The 12,331-nt window shown below is 52.0% G+C and overlaps 1 protein-coding gene across 1 annotated transcript in view; it reads right to left on the reverse strand.

Annotated features, from left to right (window-relative positions):
• Window positions 1-11,370: 11,370 nt before the first annotated feature.
• LOC132590920 (protein phosphatase 1 regulatory subunit 16A-like) overlaps window positions 11,371-12,331 on the reverse strand; it is a 77,481-nt gene continuing 76,520 nt past the window's right edge. Inside the window, exon 10 of the mRNA XM_060263839.1 lies at window positions 11,371-11,805. Coding sequence (XP_060119822.1) covers window positions 11,431-11,805 — 375 coding nt within the window. The 3' untranslated portion in view covers window positions 11,371-11,430. The remainder of the gene's footprint in view (window positions 11,806-12,331) is intronic.

The following is a 12,331-nucleotide window of genomic DNA, read 5'->3' on the forward strand; positions in this document are numbered from 1 at the left end:
GGAAGGCCTCAGCTCCTGCAGGAACTGGGTGGCCACTGTGTGAGACAGGATGCTAAGCTAGATGGACCCTCACTCCCAAGAGCTGGTTGCAAGCCAAGGGTCAGCCCCCCTTTCCAGTCCTCCTCTGGCTTTCCCAGCCCCTAGAGACTGGAAACTGGAACCCCGTGGCATTCTGCTGTGATGCCTTGGCCCACACCTACTGAAGCTAGATGCTGCCCCCTGGAGGCTGCCTCAAGCTCTGCAGGCTGCAACGCTTGGGATTTGCCCATGGGTGGGAGCATCGCCACTGAAGGGGGTGGTCCCTCCTGGCTTCCTTTCCTCTCACCCGCACCCACCGGGCTCCCCTTGACCAGTAGCTGAGAGCAGAGCCCCACGCCTCCAAGGGAAGCCAGACCGATGTCTGCATCTCATGCAGATGGCCTCACTTTAAGTTAGATCAGGGGTGGCCAAACCATGACTCAGGAGCATGGCTCTCAAAGCTATGTCAGCCAGCTTGGAGAAGGCATTTCTCTCTTTAAATCACTTCACCAAGCCAAGCCAGCTGGCACCTTGGAACATAAGAGAAGCCATGTTGGATCAGGCCAGTGGCCCCTCCAGTCCAACACTCCGTGTCACATAAGAACATAAGAGAAGCCCTGTTGGATCAGGCCAGTGGCCCCTCCAGTCCAACACTCTGTGTCACATAAGAACATAAGAGAAGCCCTGTTGGATCAGGCCAATGGCCCCTCCAGTCCAACACTCTGTGTCACATAAGAACATAAGAGAAGCCCTGTTGGATCAGGCCAATGGCCCATCCAGTCCAACACTCTGTGTCACATAAGAACATAACAGAAGCCATATTGGATCAGGCCAATGGCCCCTCCAGTCCAACACTCTGTGTCACATAAGAACATAAGAGAAGCCCTGTTGGATCAGACCAATGGCTCCTCCAGTCCAACACTCTGTGTCACATAAGAACATAAGAGAAGCCATGTTGGATCAGGCCAATGGCCCATCCAGTCCAACACTCTGTGTCACATAAGAACATAAGAGAAGCCATGTTGGATCAGACCAATGGCCCCTCCAGTCCAACACTCCGTGTCACATAAGAACATAAGAGAAGCCCTGTTGGATCAGGCCAGTGGCCCCTCCAGTCCAACACTCTGTGTCACATAAGAACATAAGAGAAGCCCTGTTGGATCAGGCCAATGGCCCCTCCAGTCCAACACTCTGTGTCACATAAGAGAAGCCCTGTTGGATCAGGCCAATGGCCCATCCAGTCCAACACTCTGTGTCACATAAGAACATAACAGAAGCCATATTGGATCAGGCCAATGGCCCCTCCAGTCCAACACTCTGTGTCACATAAGAACATAAGAGAAGCCCTGTTGGATCAGACCAATGGCTCCTCCAGTCCAACACTCTGTGTCACATAAGAACATAAGAGAAGCCATGTTGGATCAGGCCAATGGCCCATCCAGTCCAACACTCTGTGTCACATAAGAACATAAGAGAAGCCATGTTGGATCAGGCCAATGGCCCCTCCAGTCCAACACTCTGTATCACACAGTGGCCAAAAAATTATTTATATATAAATAAATTTTATTGCAGTCGCACACTGTCTTGACATTTTCACACACACACACACACACACACACATATATATATATATATATATATATATATATATATATATATATATATATATATATATACACACCGTGGCTAATAGCCACTGATGGACCTCTGCTCCATATTTTTATCTAACCCCCTCTTGAAGCTGGCTATGCTTGTAGCCACCACCACCTCCTGTAGCAGTGAATTCCACATGTTAATCACCCTTTGGGTGAGGAAGTACTTCCTTTTATCCGTTCTAACCCAACTGCTCAGCAATTTCATTGAATGCCCATGAGTTCTTGTATTGTGAGAAAGGTAGAAAAGTACTTCTTTCTCTACCTTCTCCATCCCATGCATAATCTTGTAAACCTCTATCATGTCACCCCGCGGTCGACGTTTTTCCAAGCTAAAGAGCCCCAGGTGTTTTAACCTTTCTTCATAGGGAAAGTGTTCCAAACCTGTAATCATTCTAGTTGCCCTTTTCTGCACTTTTTCCAGTGCTATAATATCCCTTTTGAGGTGCGGTGACCAGAATTGAACACAGTATTCCAAATGAGACCACACCATCGATTTATACAGGGGCATTATGATACTGGCTGATTTGTTTTCAGTTCCCTTCCTAATAATTCCCAGCATGGCGTTGGCCTTTTTTATTGCAATCGCACACTGTCTTGACATTTTCAGTGAGTTATCTACCACAACCCCAAGATCTCTCTCTTGGTCAGTCTCTGCCAGTTCACAACCCATCAGTCTCTGCCAGTTCACAACCCATTTGGAGGGATGGTGGCTCAGTGGTAGAGCATCTGCTTGGGAAGCAGAAGGTCCCAGGTTCAATCCCTGGCATCTCCAAAAAAGGGTCCAGGCAAATAGGTGTGAAAAAACCTCAGCTTGAGACCCTGGAGAGCCGCTGCCAGTCTGAGAAGACAATACTGACTTCGATGGACCAAAGGTCTGATTCAGTATAAGGCAGCTTCATATGTTCATATGTTCATCAACTTGTATTTGCAGCTGGGATTCTTGGCCCCAATGTGCATTACTTTGCACTTGGCCACATTGAACCGCATGTGCCACGTTGACGCCCACTCACCCAGCCTCAACAGATCCCTTTGGAGTTCCTCACAATCCTCTCTGGTTCTCACCACCCTGAACAATTTAGTGTCATCCGCAAACTTGGCCACTTCACTGCTCACTCCCAACTCTAAATCATTTATGAACAAGTTAAAGAGCATGGGACCCAGTACTGAGCCCTGCGGCACTCCACTGCTTACCGTCCTCCACTGCGAAGACTGCCCATTTATACTCACTCTCTGCTTCCTATTAATTAGCCAGTTTTTGATCTCCAAGAGGTCCTGTCCTTTTACTCCATGGCTCTCAAGCTTACTAAGGAGCCTTTGATGAGGAACTTTATCAAAAGCTTTCTGGAAGTCAAGGTAAACAATATCTATCGGGTCTCCTTTGTCTACATGTTTGTTCACCCCCTCAAAGAAATATAACAGGTTAGTGAGGCAAGATCTTCCCTTACAGAACCCATGCTGAGTCTTCCTCAATAACTCGTGTTCATCAATGTGCCTACTCATTCTGTCCTTGATAATGCTTTCTACCAATTTTCCCGGTATTTAAGTCAGACTGACTGGCCTGTAGTTACCCGGATCTCCTCTGAAACCCTTTTTAAAGAAGGGGGTGACATTTGTTACCTTCCAGTCCTCAGGAACAGAGGCAGATGTCAATGAAGATTACATATTTTTGTCGGAAGATCCACAAGTTCAACTCAGAGTTCTTTCAGAACTCTTGGATGTATGCCATCCAGACCTGGTGACTTATTAGTTTTTAATTCGTCCATCAGTTGTAGGACCTCCTCTCTTGTCACCTCAATCTGGCTCAGGTCTTTCAACACCCCTTCCAATAGAAGTGGTTCCAGAGCAGGCAAACACTTCTCATCTTCCACAGTGAAGTCGGAGGCAAAAAATTCATTTAGCTTCTCAGTCATTTCTCTATACTCCTTCAGTAATCCTTTGACCCCTTGGTCATCCAAGAGCCCCACTGCCTTCCTGGCTGGTTTCCTGCTTCTAGTATATTTGAAGAAACTTTTATTATTGGTCTTTATTTTTTTGCAATATGCTCCTCATAGTCCCTTTTTGCCTGCCTGATCACAGTCTTGCATTTGATTTGCTATTGCCTGTGTTCCCTTTTATTAATTTCACTTGGACTAGCTTTCCACCACTTAAAGGAGTCCTTCTTACCTTTTACAGCTTCCATTACTTTGTTTGTTAACCATGCAGGCCTTCTCTTATACCTGTTTGTACCTTTCCTAACTTGTGGTATGTATTTTATCTGAGCTTTTAGGATTGTAGTTTTAAATAGCTTCCAAGCTTCCCCAAGGGTTTCGACTGTATTTACCTTTCCTTTCAGTTTCCTCTTCACATGCTTCCTCATCTCAGAGAATTTACCCCTTTTAAAGTTAAACGTGGTTGTGCTGGACTTTTGGGGCAACTCCCTATTTATACAAACGGTGAAATCAATAATGTTATGGTCACTGCTCCCAAGCAGTGCGATCACTTTTACATCTCTCACCAAGTCTTGGGCATTACTTAGGGCCAAATCCAGGATCGCCCCACCCCTGGTAGGTTCTGAGACCATCTGCTCCATAGCACAGTCATTGAGAGCATCTAGAAACTCAGTCTCTTTCTCTCAACCAGAACACATATTGACCCAATCAATCTGTGGGTAGTTAAAATCACCTATGACGACACAGTTTTTTTGTCTAGCCACCATCTTTAAGCCTTCCATCATATTATAGTCGTCCTCTGTCTTTTGATTTGGTGGGCGATAACAAACTCCCATAGTTAAATTGCCTTCTGGGCCCTCTATTTCAACCCAAAGCATTTCTGTAAAGGAGTCGAATTCTCTGACTTCAGTCTTACTGGACCGTATGCCCTCTCTGACATACAGAGCCACCCCACCTCCAACCTTTCCCTCCCTATCCTTCCGGTATAACTTATATCCAGGAATCACCGTGTCCCACTGATTCTCCTCATTCCATCAAGTTTCTGAAATTCCCAGAATGCATTTAAAGCTGCTGTCTTTTCACATTTCCCTCCTTCCCCATCTATTTGCTTTCCTTCCTTCCTTCCTTCCTTCCTTCCTTCCTTCCTTCCTTCCTTCCTTCCTGTCTTGCAGCTCTCAAACATCTGACATTCATACCTTGCGGCTCTCAAATGTCTGGCGTTTATTCTCTGTGGCTCTTGTGTTAAGCAAGTTTGGCTACCTCTGGGTTAGGTGGAATTCCAAGGCTGGCAGCTGGCCAGGGAGCAGTGGGGAGGCAGCCCCCTAGGGATACAACACCCAGGGGCCAATCTCCCATCTCGCCTCCCTGTGTTGCTTGCGGGGCCTTGGCTTGTGCCTGGCACAAGGATGGAGAGAGGATGGACAACCCAAAGGCAGCCTGGCCTCTGGCTTGGAAAGGGAACAGACAGCAGGTAAGCTGCCCGGCTGCACTCCCTGGCTACCTGACCAGCTGCCTTCAGCTCCCCACCAAACTCTGCTGCTTTAGAAGCCCCTTAAAGGCCATGAAGGGGGCATGCTGACACGCCCAGCTCTCTCCAGCAACTCTCAGGATGGTAGGCTGGCACATGAAGCTCCCTGGTAGGGTTAGGGGGGGGATCTTTCCCTGATGCATCAAACATGTCCGCCCCCACCTGCTTTCTTGTGTGTGTGTGTGGGTGTGTTACACACCGTTGTCACTCCACTTACGGCAACCCAATGAACCAACAATCTCCATACCATCCTTTCCTTAGCAGCCTTGCGGAGAGAGAGCCTCCACTGACTCAATCCTTCTCCTGCTGGCTCTTCCTCCCGCTTTCCCCAGCATTCCTGTCTTTGCCAGGGACTTTTGGTTTCTCGTGAATTGACCGAAGTCCAATAGCCTCGGCTGAGTCGTTTTAGTTTCTCGGGAGAATTCAGGCTTGATTTGGTCTCGAACCCGTGGATTTGTCTTTTTGGTGGCCCACACGACCCGTCAAACTCTCCTCCGACACCGCATTTCAGATATTTAAGACAGTTTCAGCAAGAAGCCATGCTGGTCCAAGCACCATGGAGACCAACAACGATGGGGAAAGGGGTAAGCTTTTGAGAGTATACATGACCGACGTTCCCCAATAGCTGCAGTCTTGTGAGCGAAAATTCGACTTGGTGAGCTCCTGGCATGAAAGTTGTGAGCTGCTGCATCAATGAGTGTGCTCTGGGGTCCTCCTTCCTGAGCTGAGACAAAAAGGTGTGAGCCGGAGGCTAAAAATCTGTGAGCTAGCTCACACTAACTCAGCTTAGAGGGAAGACAGCTCTCCACCAATGTTTCCTCTAAGCTGCAGGGCCTTGTGAGTGAAAATTCTACTTTGTGAGCTCCTGGCATTCAAGTTGCGAGCTCCTGCAGAAATTAGTTTGCTCTGGAGCCATTTTTCCTGCGCTAAGACAAAAAGGTGTGAGCCGGAGGCTAAAAATCTGTTTGCTAGCCCACACTAACTCAGCTTAGAGGAGATGCTGTACGTGACAACGAAGGTGCTGCCTCTCGACATCTCATGCCTGAAAACCAGGTTAGTCTTTAAGGCGCTCCTGGTGGTTGCCTTCTTAAATAGTTGCCATTAATACTTTCCCCTAAAGAACGAAGTCCGAGTCCAGTGACATCTTTAAGACCAGCAAAGTCTTATTTGGGGTATAAACTTTTGTGTGCCGGCCCACGAACCTTATACTCGGAATAAAACTTTGCTGGTCTGAATGGCGCTGCTGGATTCAAACGTCGTTCTGCTGCTTCAGATGAACACGGCTACTCATCCGAAGCCACTTTCCCTCAAAGTCAGCCCTAGGCAGCCATCAAACCTCCCCCCACCCCGTACTGTTCCTGCAAACCAAAGAGGTGGGGCAGACAAGCAGGATGCTACAGTCGCAGCAGAGCCAGACACAAACGCGCAGCCACCGTGTGGGTTTTTACAAGAACACTTTTATTGGTAGGAAAGGGTCCATCGGGAGCTCCCTCTCTGCCCTGCCCCTGAGCCACCACCCAGGGAGAGGCAAGCCCATGCTGGAGACAGGGGCAGCCAGTGGGAGACACGAGGAAGCACAAGCCTCACGAGGAACTGAGGGCCCACCCCTTGCTCAGGAGGGCAGCTCTGTCAGCTGGATGGAGAAGAGTAAGATCTTCTGGCCATGGAGCAGGGATCACTGGGGATGTATGTGGGGGGGAGGGGAGTCATTTGTAGGTTTCCTGAACCGTGCAGAGGGTTGGACTGGATGACCCTGGAGGCCCCTTCCAACCCTATGATCCATGACACTTTAGAGGCAAAGAAGAGACCATCAGATATGTCTGACTCCTGAAAGCTCATCCCCTGAAACTCCAGGTGGCTTGTAAGATGTTCCTGCCCCTTGCGTTTTCCCAAGAGGACTGGGCCCAAGGCTGAGTGGAGCCGCTCCTAGCCAGGGAGGGGGGACACAAGAAGGCAAGCGCAGGGCCCCCGGGGGGGAAAACACCCCTCCAGGCAAGGAGGCACCTGGTGGCGGCACGTGTTCAAGGAGCCAGGAGCAGAAACCAGGGAGCCCCTTTGGTGCAGAAGGAAGTGGACCAGGGAAGGGAGTATGAACCAGTCCACCATGCACAAGGGCCTTTCAGCACGCTGCTCAGGGAAGAAGAAGAACTGCAGATTTATACCCCGCCCTTCTCCCTGAATCAGAGAGTGGCCTATAATCTCCTTCATCTTCTCCCCCCCACAACAGACACCCTGGGAGGTGGGTGGGGCTGAGAGAGCTCTCACAGCAGCTGCCCTTTCAAGGACAGCTCTGCCAGAGCTATGGCTGACCCAAGGCCATTCCAGCAGCTGCAAGTGGAGGAGTGGGGAATCAAACCTGGTTCTCCCAGATAAGAGAGTTATGGCTGACTCAAGGCCATTCCAGCAGCTGCAAGTGGAGGAGTAGGAAATCAAACCCGGTTCTCCCAGATAAGAGAGCTCTGGCTGACCCAAGGCCATTCCAGCAGGTGCAAGTGGAGGAGTGGGAAATCAAGCCTGGTTCTCCCAGATAAGAGAGCTCTGGCTGACCCAATGCCATTCCAGCAGCTGCAAGTGGAGGAGTGAGGAATCAACCTGGTTCTCCCAGATAAGAGAGCTCTGGCTGACCCAAGGCCATTCCAGCAGCTGCAAGTGGAGGAGTGGGGAATCAAACCCAGTTCTCCCAGATAAGAGAGCTATGGCTGACCCAAGGCCATTCCAGCAGCTGCAAGTGGAGGAGTGGGGAATCAAACCCAGTTCTCCCGGATAAGAGTCCATGCACTTAACCACTACACCAAACTGGCTCTCACACCATCTCTCCGTTCCTTATTCTCCTGCCAAACTCTCCCAAATTCTCAGCAAGCTCCAGTTGATGAAAAGCCACCGGGGCCCTCAGAAGGGGGCATAAAGCCCGAACAAAGCAAGAAATTGCAACATGAAAAGGTGGAGGGGCAGCAAGGAGAAGAAACTGGAGGTCAAAGTCTGAGTGAGAAGGAATCCGTCTCTTCCTTGGAAACTGCTGCTGTAGCCCAGCCGCTCCCACCTCCAGCCCCTTTAAACCTACTTCCCCTGCCAGTGGGGGAGGCGAGGGGAGCTGGACCACCATGCTGTCCCTAGAGGAGACTCGCAAAGAGCTGTTGAAATCCAGCTAGGCCTCCGCTTCATACATCCCTGCTACAGAAGGGCCTGCCGGTGCAGAGAATCCTAGAGTTGGAAGGGATCCCCAGGGTCATCTAGTCCAACCCTGCATAAAGCAGGAACTTCACACTTTCCCCGAAATTCACAGGATCAGCATTGCTGCCAGGTGGCCATCTGGCCTCCGTCTAAAGCCACCAAGGAAGTGGCTCTACCAGCTCTCTCACTCGCTCAGGAGAGGGAAGCCCAACAGTCCACCTTCACCACTGGGCTTGGAGCGGGGGTTGCTCAAAGGAGCCCGTTTCTTCAGGAGGAAGGTGCAAAAAGGAAATCGGGAGGGTGGGAGTGAACAGGCAGCAATAAGCCAGGCCTCGGGAGGTGGTGGGCTCTCCTTCCTAGGAGGTTTTTAAGCAGAGGCTAGAGGGCCATCTGACAGCAATGAAGATCCTGTGAATTTAGGGGGAGGTGTCTGTGAGTTTCCTGCATTGTGCAGGGGGTTGGACTAGATGACCCTGGAGGTCCCTTCCTACTCTAGGATTCTATGATTAGGAAGAACTTCCTGACTGTTAGGGGGGGTTCCTCATTGGAACAGGCTTCCTCCTTGGGAGGTGGTGGACTCTCCTTCCTTGGAGATTTTTCAACAGAGGCTAGGTGGCCATCTGACAGCAATTCAGATCCTGTGAATTTAGGGGGAGGTGTTTGTGAGTTTCCTGCCTGGTGCAGGGAGTTGGACTAGATAACCCTGGAGGTCCCTTCCAACTCTAGGATTCTAGGTTTTTCAACAGAGGCTAATGGCCATCTGACAGCAATGAAGATCCTGTGAATTTAGGGGGAGGTGTCTGTGAGTTTCCTGCATGGTGCAGGGGGTTGGACTAGATGACCCTGGAGGTCTCTTCCAACTCTAGGATTCTAGGTTTTGTTTTTATTTTAATTTAGTCTTATATTAGTCCCGGAGTGACATAGATCTTTTACCTTCAATTCCGATATCCTTCTGCGCACTGCTCTTTTAGATATTAGGTGTTGATCAGTCCCAAAGAAGCTTTGTATCTTGGTGAAGTTAAGCCAACTTAATGACCTCAGAGATCCTCTGTAGACGTTGGAATACAGCCCTTCTTGGGGGACTCTTCAAAGCCAAAAAGGAACCCCACTGGAGCCCCTCGTCAGCCAAAGTAAATCCCCATCGAACTTAATATGCATATCTTGGCCTTCTCCCTTCCTGGAAGAAGTAGGCAGCAGGTGTTACAATCACCTTCTCTGCCCAGAACAGAGATTCTGATCTGCTCCTCGACTGAAAAGCAGCTCAATCCGCCATGACCAAAACCCCGAGTTTCGATGGCAGAAAGGAATCACAGAATCATAGAGTTGGGAGGGACCTCTAGGGTCCTCTAGTCCAACCCCTGCACAATGCCATCAAAACTGGAGGAGGTGACCAGCCCCACAGCAGAGCTATAGCTCCTCCCACAACCATTTCTGCCGCTGTCCTGGAATGTGTGTGTGTGTGGAGGGGGAGAATACTTGCTTTGGTCCCTACTAGATTAGGTGGATTTCTAGCCCCGCCCATGGGGGGGCCCATGGGGGGGCGGGGGGGCTCATGGGGTGACAGAGAGGGAGGCTGAGAGAGGAGCAGCCACTTGGTTTATTGCCCGATCAATAACCAGAAAGTCTCAGGATCAAAACCAAAATAAGACATTAGCGGGGGGGGGGGGGGGACCTGATAAACATGTTAAGAAAAAGATTATGCAAAAGAGAAAAGAAAATCCAGGGTGTGCAAAACCCTCTGGGGACAGAGGGAGGGAGAAAACCCTCCATGGGGTCAGGGGAATCTCATGCCACACAGCAGCTGCAGGATCCAAACAGGAATGCATTGCACAAAATGCCCCCCCCCCCCAAAAGGGAAGGTCTGGCTGGCTTCCCTGTAGAGGTGCCCACCAGGAGCTGGAAAGAGGCTCCCTTGGGTGACCCCCACGCCACCCAGAGCACCAAAATGCTGGTCTTCCTGCACTGAATTCTCAGGCAAGACGCTTCCAGAGGGGTCGCCCGTCACAGCGAGGGAAGATATTGCTGGGCCCAGCAGCTGGTGATTCTCTCTGCACAGTGGGCAGCCTGGGGGGCCACTCCAGCTGCCCATTAAGGCCACGGTCACCTGGTCCTGAGCCAAGCAGCCCCAGAGGGGATGAGGGACGGCACCCCAAAGCCAGAGCGCTCTGTTGGGAAGCGACAAATGCCTTGACCAAGCTGTTTGCACCACGGAGGCCGACTTGGATGGCGGAGTCATGGACCTCTTCTGCCCTTCGGTTGTTCCAGAACCCACCCAGCCGGTCCTCAAGCCCAGAAAAGCCTCCTCGGAAGCAAGCAGCCCTGCGACTCAACAACTCGGCCCAACCTGCCCCCCCTTCAAGGGGAGAAAAGGGAAAGCTCTTCTCCCTGGCAGGTCTTCCTCTCAGCCCCAGAAGACAGCCAAGCAGAGGCCTCCACTCTAAGCACAGCCGGAGCAGCTCCCTGTTCTAGAGAAAGGCATGCTGGGAAAGTGGGCAGAGAGGCACCTGTGAGTCAAACCTGAGAAAACATAGCCGGGGCTGCCAGCGTCACTCCTCTGCTCCAGAGGTTGGCTGCACCACTCGGCTTCCATCGCAGAGACGCAGAACGGCCCACAGGGAGGCTTTGCCCTCCCTGGCCCCTTTCCGCACCAATTCCGCCTCCCCCAAGTCTGTAGGAGGGCAGCCAGGTGCTGGAAGGAATGGCCTTCGCTTGTGCCCCGGTGGGCAACACCAATGCCACAGCACGACCCACAAGCCCCGGCAGCAGCACTGCCCAGTCCGTCCCTGAGATCCTTGAAGCCCGCAAGGGTCACCCAACCGCTGCAGGGACTCCCCCTGGAGAACCAAGGGAGCCGGAGTGCAGCCGAAGAGCCATCGGCCCTGAACACAGAGATGCGACCCCCCCCCCCGTGAGACTACGGCTCCCAGCAGGGGGCTGCATGCTGGGAATTGTAGTCTGGCGAGCCACATTTCTGGGCCTGCCACCAAAGACACTGCGGTGAGCTCCCGTCTTGCACCAGAAGGAAGCAGCAGCTAGATCAGTTCTCGAAGATGAGTCAGCTGGTGCCCTCCAGAGAAGCAAAAGCCCCGTCCCGCCTGGATGTTCAGCTCGGCCGGAAGGCCCCTCCGGCTCACATCACGCTACAGCAGCGCTTCTTCTCCACTGGGCTCTCTTCGGCGGGGGCCGTCAGCTTCAAGAGGGGGGGCTCCCCGCTGGCCGCTGTGAAGTACACCGAGTTGGGGGCCTCCCCCGGGCTGGCCGAGAACTCCTCGGGGTGGTGTCTCTGCAGCTTGGCGGCCGCCCGCTGGCGCTTCAGGTCGGCCAGAGTGTGGTGGGCCTTCTCCGAGCTGAGCTCCTCCTGCGTGGCCAGCTGGTAGGAGACGCTGCGGTCCAGCCGTTTGGAGTAGAGGTGCTTGGGGTGGGCCGTGCCGTTGCGCTGGGAGGCCGCCTCCTCCTCCCCCGGCGAGCCTCCCGGTCCCGCTGCCTCCACCGTGACCGCAGGATCCTGCGTGGACACAGGAAGGAAGGATGAAGAGGCAAGGCCGCCTGGGCCTTGCTGCTCCCCCAACCAGAAACACACACAGGGGGCCCGCAAAAGCAAGGCCAAATCTGGGGGTCCCACCTACTGAAGCTATTACACTCTGTTTCCCGGGGCCCACCACACGGGGGAGACTGCTGCGAGAGTCTGGGGACAAAGACAGAGGCATTTGTCACACGCACACACACCCCGCCACGCCTGCCCCCGGTCTGGCATCTTTCAGGATGGTTTGATTGGGCCTTTCTCCTGTTCGGTTTTCTTTCCCATGTCCTCCTAGGGAGCTACAAGACTGACCCACTTTCACCTTTCCCCGCATTAATCCCCCAATTATGCCATCTTGAGCTTCCGGGGAGCTAAAGAACATAAGAACGTAAGAGAAGCCATGTTGGATTAGGCCAATGGCCCATCCAGTTCAACACTCTTTGTCACACAGTGGCCAAAAACCCCAGGCGCCATCAGGAGGTCCATCAGTGGGGCTAGAAGCCCTTCCACA

The sequence above is a fragment of the Heteronotia binoei genome, unplaced genomic scaffold, assembly GCF_032191835.1.
Source record: "Heteronotia binoei isolate CCM8104 ecotype False Entrance Well unplaced genomic scaffold, APGP_CSIRO_Hbin_v1 ptg001179l, whole genome shotgun sequence".
In the NCBI taxonomy this organism is placed as follows: Eukaryota; Metazoa; Chordata; class Lepidosauria; order Squamata; family Gekkonidae; genus Heteronotia; species Heteronotia binoei.